The sequence below is a fragment of the Poecilia formosa genome, unplaced genomic scaffold, assembly GCF_000485575.1.
Source record: "Poecilia formosa unplaced genomic scaffold, Poecilia_formosa-5.1.2 Scaffold253, whole genome shotgun sequence".
In the NCBI taxonomy this organism is placed as follows: domain Eukaryota; kingdom Metazoa; phylum Chordata; class Actinopteri; order Cyprinodontiformes; family Poeciliidae; genus Poecilia; species Poecilia formosa.
The window spans coordinates 3,035-11,491 of NW_006800192.1; the positions used below are offsets into that span (position 1 = coordinate 3,035).

Here is an 8,457-nt window from a genome sequence, read left to right on the forward strand (position 1 = left end):
TAAATATATAAATAAAAGAATAAATATATATCTAACATGTATAAATATGTAATATATATATTCTTCTATATGAATAAAATATATTAAAAAAAAGAATAAATATATATTTTAATAAGAAATAAAAGCATAAATATATATTTTGATAAAGGCATACATATATATTTAGTTTTTTCTTTTCCTTACACACGAGTTTCCGTCAAAATCTTTTGCTTCGTCTTTTGCTTTTTTGCAGTTTAGATGCTAAAAATTTACCCGAGCAGTTTCAGAAATGTTTTAATGTATTAAAAAACCTGTAGGTTATCCAGAGGCAAATCCTTCTTTCTGCCACAATTTTAGAATTTAGTGGAATATAATATGCGCTATTGATTAAAACGTGGGAAATTGCTTATTTGCTGACAAGCTACTCCATCATCCTAGAGTTAAATAAATACAAACAAGCATTAGCAATATAAAATTAATCCGGAAAAAAATAGCACAGAATTACATATTTGAATGTATCTTAATAGGACATAAATTAAAGGGGTCAAGATAACAAAAAGAGAAATAACAGAAACAAAAGAGCCTTGAGTTGATATCCGATTATTTTATGAACAGTGGAAAATGACGGGGCACTAACGTGACTGGCAACAACGAAGGGGGCGTGGCCTAAATTCAGCCGGGACAGGAAGGGTTTTTTTTACGCTTCAAAGTGCTGCTTTCGCGGCTCGGTTATTCTGATTTCCTCTCAAAGCCTGCATGCTGGCGGTGAACATTTGATATACAAAAAACAAAAATAGATATGTTGGTACTAGTACACCAGCAGTGTTTATAATGAATGGGTCCATCACACGGACTTCCGATTTTGTCCGGTTCAGGTAAGACCATTGGATCAAATCATCAAAAGACAGCTAAGCAGTTTAAGCTAGCTTCCCTCCCTTGTAGACACAGGTAATTGAGATTACAGAATGTGAGTGATGTGTTATAAACCAATTTCAAAGCGTGATCATTCATTAGTATTATGTTATAATCTAGGTCTGACGTTTTGGTGGCTTTATTTTTGTTTTAAGTTTAGCGTTTCATTGGGCAGGTCAGATTGAGAAATGTTCTAACTTGAATGTGCTTCACGTGAAATAATTTAAATTTAAATGTTGCAGAGCAAGTTTTGAGAAGAGTTAAGCTGTGCCTCAACCAACAGTTGCAGACGGTGTATTTCATGTGTAAATCCACACAAAGGCAAGGGTGTGGTGCTCAGATCAGCATAACATTACCTTACAGATGGATTACACTATGTTCATATTCACTGACGATTTTAAAGAGGAACGTGACTATTTTACACTGTTTTAATCAGGACAACTTGCATAACCGTACTTGGAAGGAGTGTGGCTGTTAAACTATTCATATTTAAACTTTTTGTCATTTTGTCTGTTTAAAGCAGTAAGTGTATTTTATTAAGACTTTATAACAACATAAAATAGTGCATAGGCTCTGCATTTTTCATCCACGGAATGCAGTGTAATTCTGTGACTTTGTATTTTCCACTACATGCACGGACATGCAGTCAGAAGCTAGTTCTTCCTGGGAACTCTGGTGCATATGTTGATGCTGTGTGTAAGAAGAAGAATGCACCATGATAGTCTTTTCTTTCTCTTCTAGAGTCTCTGGAGAGAGAGATTTACCTCTGGAATAATGCCAGAGCAGGATATCTGGATGCTGTTCAACCTTCGTTTTGTTTAGAGACAACGGGGAGCCATGGTTCTACGGGCGTCTCCTTTCCCCAGTGGGTTCGTTGCTGGCCTCCACGCCATAGGATGGGCGTTAATTGTGCCGTGCTTCTGGTATCTTGATCGCGTTATTGCTGTGTGCAAGTCCACCACAAAGGAGAAGAGGGAGCGACAGGAGGAAGAATGCTACCTCCACCCCCTCAAGGTCTTCTTCGGCTCTATTTTCTTCTTCCTTTTCTTCCTCCTCACAGCCCCCTTTGCTTTCCTCGGATTTTTGCTCTGGGCGCCGCTTCAGGCCTGCCGCCGGCCGTTTTCCTACCACAGAGTGGAACCGACCTCAGCAGAGAGGGAGACAAACAGAGGCTTTGAGCAAACGGGAAAGGCGTCCTTTACCTTCGCCTCAGCCAATCTGTGTCTCTTACCAGACAGCCTGGCTCGCTTCAACAACCTGGGCCACACCCAGCGGAGGGCGTACGAGATCGGCAAGCGTATCGCGGAGAGCGTCGTGCGACCCAATGTGATAATCACGGTGGAATCTCCCAGCAGCTGCGGCCCTGTCAGCCCCTCGGACAGCATCATCCCCAGAGCGTGCTCAGACACAGACGGGGGCTTAGAGGGGCAGTCTCAACCCACAGGAGAACCAACCGAAAGTTCTGCGTCCTCCGATGACGCAGAGGAACCACTGACCGAGCCATCCTCTTCCCAACTGAACTATAATGAGAACTCCAACAAACAGGGGCAGCCTGGTCGCAAGAGTCCTGCTGCTTTGTTCTCCCAGCGTACTCGTCAGCAGGATGAGGAACCCTGGGAGGTGTCGCCCTTCTTCCCGGCCAATATCGATATACTGTGTCTGGAAGAGGTGTTTGATAAGAGAGCTGCTATGAAGCTCACCAATACACTTAAACCACTGTTTGGACACATACTGCATGACGTCGGCGTGTACGCCTGCCAGCCGCCGTGCAGATGTTCTGCCTTTAAGTTCTTCAACAGTGGTCTGTTCATGGCCAGTAGGTTCCCGGTGCTGGAGGCCCAGTACCACTGGTTTCCCAACAGCCGTGGGGAAGACGCTCTGGCTGCCAAGGGTCTGCTCGCCACTAAGGTGCCTCGTTAATCTGACAATAAGTTGTTTTTTATTTATGTGTTGAGGAATGTACTAGCATATCAGCTTCCTGAGCTAATCTACTAGAAGAGATTGAGTCACAAACATATGAAAAGATATCCTAAGTAGTTCATCATGCTGGTTCAACTAAATAAGCTTTGATTCTTGATTAAGGAAGATGCTTTAATAATCCAAACAGGTTATTAAATTAAATTAAACTAATCTGCTAATTCCATTTTGTTTTTACTTTAAAGGCTATATAGCACAATTGAGAAAAGTGCTGAAGGCTTTTTAGCACTTGAGGTTTTTAATCCATCAGAGATCAGAGGAAAATGATCCCCACTTATGCATCTAAGCATGCGGGGATCTGTTTTTTATTAACCTTACAACAGGGTGATTTGTTCATACTTCAAAAATGCTGGGAAGACTTAGTTTGCATTTAATGAACAAAAAAAAGCAGATTTTTTTCAGCATTTTGTTGTCAAAATAAGATTTATCAGGTTATTAGTTTATATTTTTCTATTCAAGCTATATAAATGCCTTCAAATTAAAGGTTGGGTTGTCTTTTTAGAAGTTAAATTTGATATGATGCTCCTGCAAAACATGATGAATTTTTTTGAAGAAGGTACTCACTAATAGCAGAAGATGCCAATAAGTATGGGAGGGGGCTGAATTTGTTTTACCAGTAACCCTAAGATGAGATCAAACCCCATTATTTCAACATTTTCAGGTTCTAATCGGGCAGAACCAGAAACAGAAGAAAGTGGTTGGCTATTTCAACTGCACGCATCTTCATGCACCGGAGGGTGAGCACCAATTTCATATTTGGTCCGATCAGATAGGCTCACGTTCTTAAACTACGTTCCCCGTGTTGCCCACAGGTGAGGGGAAGATTCGCTGTGACCAGCTGGACATGGTCACCAGGTGGATCGGGGAATTCCAGGCCGCCCACAAACAGCCTGACGAGGAGGTGGTTTTTGATGTGCTCTGCGGGGATTTTAACTTTGACAACTGCTCACCTGGTATGTCTTGTTCGCAGTTGTAGCTGATGTTATGTTAAGGACTTTTTAAAGCTCATTTTAGACCTGTTTGAATAAGCATGTAACCTGTCCTGTGTAGATGACGTTTTGGAACAGAACCACAGTTTGTTTGAGGAGTACAGAGATCCGTGCAGAGCAGAAGCTGGAAAAGAGAAGCCCTGGGTTATTGGTTGGTATTATTTACATCTTTAAAACTAGACTACAAACAGCGCATTGCTAATGTATTCATACCCTTTTCTCAATTGGGTTTTTATCACTTCAGTCAGGAGGTTTGAATTGTAGTGTGTACACCAGACTTTTTACATTAGCTTTTTTTTTATGTGCGAATCATGTTGAAACTGCATCACGTCCCTTCCACCTGATGGTTTCGCACTTCTTCATGGTGCTTTGTCTGTAAAAAACATCCCTGACAAAATGTGGTTAAACTCAAGGGATACGAGTCCTTTTTCAAAACACAATACTTGTATGTGGTAAATGTCGACAGTCCTGATTGGACAATCTTACGACTGTGTTTTGTTTTCCCTAACCAAAGGCACTCTGCTAGAGCAGCCTTCTTTGTATGAGGAGGATGTGAACTCCCCAGAAACACTACAAAGGTTTGTTTTTTTTCTAGTTTTCTTCTGTTTACTCCAGCAGAAATATGATGAGAGTAGCATTATGTAAATTTGGAGTATTCACTGTGGTGACATGACAAACTGTTTTTTTTTTTTTTTCTTTGTGCCTCTGTAGGACTTTGGTATCAGAGGAGACGAGGAAGCAGTACATCTCTCCTCCTGTTCCTAAACAGGGTGTTCCTCTGGTTTACCCAGAACCTGGCCAGCCTTGGATTGGGCGTCGGATTGATTACATTCTCTACCGGGAAACCTCTATTTCAAAGCTCTGCAGAACAGTATGTTCACTGATGAGTTCTTTTCTTGCTGTGCTCTGTTCCCATTTAACCCATGTTCCTCCTCATTCTAGAAAATAGCCTAATATATTGAGAGTTCATCATATATTAACAAATTAAAGCAAAGCTAACATATTTGGGTTTGCTTTTACCCATGCAGGAACTGGAAGAGGTGACCTTCATATCTCAGCTGGCTGGGCTTACTGATCATATTCCTGTTGGCTTGAAATTGAAAGTCAGTATGAACGCTGACTACGAGGATGAATGAGAGCTAATTTTAAAGAGCGGGAGCCAAATGTACACAATTTTACACAGTTTTACTTTAAACTGTTTATTGACATACTTGAATTTGTAATTTTAGGAAAACTTTTAACCACTGGGTAAGTTTGTGACACAGGTGGAACTTACTTTTTTTTTTATATATTTTTTTATGGTTTCACACTTCATATGCATTTTATACATTCGGAGCTGCTCAGAGTTGTTGCACTGATCTTTATAAAACTATGTTTTCAATCAGCAGAAAAGAAAATTCTTCTTAAATAAATTAAGAGTAATTTCATTTTTCTATCCTGATATAAATGTGTCCTCTACTATGATGTCAAACATTTGACTATTAAACTCACTGATCACCGGTGCCATTGAGTTCATAAAGTTTGCATGCATGATCACAAATTTATTGCATCTCATAAGCAAACTGCTGGTTTGGGTTTGTGTATTTATAGGCTGATTTGGTTAAATCACTCAGAATAGATTAGTATGATCAGAATGATTAGGATGATTACTAAGAGATTAGATTATGTCAGATTGGTTTAGATTGTTTTTTTTTATTTAATAAATGATATAATTTAAATATGCTCCTTAGAGTCTTCTCCTGTTGTGTTCTTCTGCTGTTTAATGATTAGCATTATTTTATGCTATAAAACATGTACATTCGATTTAAAAAAAAAAACCATACGATATCTTCAAGGGAGCAACATTTGCTCTTGGGACTGTTCAAGAGAAATGCAATGTACTCAGTGTTAATTTTATACAGTTAAACCCCAAATTATTCATACTCCTTTTAGATATGATATTAATGTAAATAAAATCATCTAAATTACCTTTTTAAAATCGTTACTTCTTTTACTTTGTTTCATTATCATGTTTAATTTTCAATCACACAAACAACCTTATTGGTTAAATTTAAAAAGTATATAATCAAAAGCCGCCAGAAGATCTATGTGTATTTCTTACTTTAACTGTTAAGTCTCAACAAATCAATGAAAAAAAATGAAAATATTACTATTTATTTACAACAGATGACTAGTATGTCGTGATTCTAATTAAGTAATTGAACACGTTACTCTGAAAGTGCTCACTGTGTTAGGACTTGTTTCACTCAATCATAAGTCAAGATAAACCGTTTAAAGCTGGTTTATAATGTGAAATACGAGGCAGTATGTTTGAGAGTATTCGCCGACAGGTGGCGGTATTTCCTGTTATTTTATTCACAGCATAGAAAACAACGAAGAACTGTACAAACCAATCAGAATCCAAGGACAAGATCCACTTCCTGTTTTTACCGCTCGTGGGGCAACTTTAACAGAAAGCGACTGTTTTGCTCTGTAGCTTAAAAATCATGAATATTCTGTGTAAATCCAGGATATTGGTATCGTCAGTTTGTCGGAAAAGTAGTTTATTAGATCAATTGGCTGTTCCTGGATGCACGAGTTTGATATTCAAAGCCCGGTGCCACAGTCTTGCTGTTAATTTATCCTCATGTCAACAACGCTGGCGTTACGGAGCGTGTCCCAGGTGTCACTCTGAGTCAAAAAGATGCTACACAGACAGAGGTGAGGGCAGACTCACAGAAAGACCGGAGAAATTAGAGTACGAAACCGAGGAGGAGGAAGATAACAGGCGTAACTCTAATTCCCAGAACCAGGGTAAGATATATCTAGCTGCTATAATAACTAAGCACGTTATTATAGCAAGCATGTTTTTGTTTTTTACTGTATAAATGTGATGACATGATCCAGAAAATGAAAGACTCATAAAATCATGGGAACTTGCTGTTTGTTGCTAGTCAAGGCAACATTAGCCAGTTATTGTCATTTATTGGCGACTGACTAGTCCAGCACGGCTTTTTTTAAATTATAATCTTATGTACTAAATATTTTTGTTAGAGGCTATTTATTTTTACTATTAAAGGTTACAAAAAGTATTTATTTTTCAACTTACTTTTTGAAATCGTACATAGGATGCTTTATAATAATAATAAACATTTAAATTAATTCCTTATGAAAGTCAGACAGTCTTAAAAATCCTCAAATACTTAAAGATTTTCTTATTTTGTCCAGGATTTTCCGAGGTGTTCACTCTCGATGTTCTGACCTCTCTACTGCGTCAAGAAAATGCTGTGGACCTGTGTGTGATTAAAGTGCCGGATCATATTCAATATGCAGATTACTTGATTGTGGTCAGTGGTGTCTCACCAAGACATATACGTGCCATGGCTCTTTATGCTATCAAAGTGGTAACTATTCTTGACTTGCTTTCTATTTGATATATTTATAAAAGCAGCCTACATTTGTTTTCAAAGTCAGTACTAAGACTTGCTCTCCTTCAGTTCAAGTTTATGAGGAAACACGGAGAGCCACATGCCAAGATTGAAGGCAAAGATGCAGAGGACTGGATGTGTGTTGACTTTGGTGTGTAAAACTCCTAAAGAAAATGGTTTTTCCCAACTGGTGTTGCTGTTTTAAAAATAGATTTTGTTTCTTTCTCAGGTAAAATGGTTGTTCACTTCATGTTGCCTGAGACCAGAGAAGAGTATGAACTGGAGAAACTGTGGACTTTGCGTACCTACGACGAGCAGCTGAAGAAAATCCCTGTAGAGACGCTGCCAGAAGACTTCATATTTGATGCCAATGAATTTACAAAATGACTGTATATTTAAACAGAGCCAGAAGTCAACTAATTCATTAAAAATTTGTATTAAATAAAAAAATTTAACAAGATCAGTCCTTCCTCTTTTTTTTTTTTTTGCATCGCCCCTATGTCATACTGGTGAAGTTTATAAAACGACTGAGTTCTTGAATATCTGCAGCACAGTCCCCAATAACTTTGAAGATTTTAATTAAAAATTTAAATTTAATTTTACTTCCTTTATCATCTTGAAAAGTGTCAGGTAACAAGATCAATATGAAACCTTGTTAGTTACTGACCCAGCTGGTTTAACTTTCTAAATAGTTGCCAAGTGTAGGTATGAGCAACTTTAGACCAGAAGCTATTGTCACTGCATCCTGACTTATTAAGATTCAGACAAATCTGTCTCTCCCGAATGAAGTGTTCTCATATCTTTCCCACTTTTAAGAGTGGATATGAGAATTGGGTCTAAACTGTACTTCGAAGCATGAGATAAAGGATCACTGGACAAAAGTATAACAATGTAGAGTTTTTATTGCATCTACTTGGATATGCAGAAATAATAATTTAACCTCAGAATTGATGGTTGTTTGCAAACATGATTCTAATTCAATCAGTCAATTAACCAATTGTTAATTGACTATTGTAAATAATAATTGATATTATTTACATATATCTTGTGGGAAATGCACATGAATATATAGTGAACAGGTAAAATTCACTATATATTTTACCTGAGGAAAAACAGTTTTTCAATGATCAGGAGGAAATAAAAGATTTAGACATAAAAATGTTCTCTCTCTCTCTCTCTCTCTCTCTATCTCT

At 37.9% G+C, this 8,457-nt stretch overlaps 2 protein-coding genes across 2 annotated transcripts; both read left to right on the forward strand.

Annotated features, from left to right (window-relative positions):
* Positions 1-543: 543 nt before the first annotated feature.
* On the forward strand, positions 544-5,579 carry smpd5 (sphingomyelin phosphodiesterase 5). The gene is made up of 8 exons (XM_007569947.2): positions 544-854; positions 1,633-2,799; positions 3,530-3,605; positions 3,681-3,821; positions 3,919-4,008; positions 4,372-4,435; positions 4,569-4,728; positions 4,886-5,579. Exons 2-8 carry the CDS (start codon positions 1,729-1,731, stop codon positions 4,991-4,993), a joined length of 1,710 nt encoding a protein of 569 aa, XP_007570009.1. The 5' UTR covers positions 544-854; positions 1,633-1,728; the 3' UTR covers positions 4,994-5,579.
* Positions 5,580-6,236: 657 nt separating this feature from the next.
* Positions 6,237-7,724, forward strand: malsu1 (mitochondrial assembly of ribosomal large subunit 1). The gene is made up of 4 exons (XM_007569948.2): positions 6,237-6,650; positions 7,065-7,240; positions 7,334-7,415; positions 7,494-7,724. Exons 1-4 carry the CDS (start codon positions 6,344-6,346, stop codon positions 7,649-7,651), a joined length of 723 nt encoding a protein of 240 aa, XP_007570010.1. The 5' UTR covers positions 6,237-6,343; the 3' UTR covers positions 7,652-7,724.
* Positions 7,725-8,457: the final 733 nt, after the last annotated feature.

Coding starts and splice junctions, on each gene's coding strand:
- smpd5 (XM_007569947.2), top strand. CDS start 1,729: ATGGTTCTACGGGCGTCTCCTTTCCCCAGTGGGTTCGTTGCTGGCCTC. Junction 3,822..3,918: donor CTTTGACAACTGCTCACCTG/GTATGTCTTGTT, acceptor TGTCCTGTGTAG/ATGACGTTTTGGAACAGAAC. Junction 4,729..4,885: donor TTTCAAAGCTCTGCAGAACA/GTATGTTCACTG, acceptor TTACCCATGCAG/GAACTGGAAGAGGTGACCTT.
- malsu1 (XM_007569948.2), top strand. CDS start 6,344: ATGAATATTCTGTGTAAATCCAGGATATTGGTATCGTCAGTTTGTCGG. Junction 6,651..7,064: donor CTCTAATTCCCAGAACCAGG/GTAAGATATATC, acceptor TATTTTGTCCAG/GATTTTCCGAGGTGTTCACT. Junction 7,241..7,333: donor CTCTTTATGCTATCAAAGTG/GTAACTATTCTT, acceptor GCTCTCCTTCAG/TTCAAGTTTATGAGGAAACA.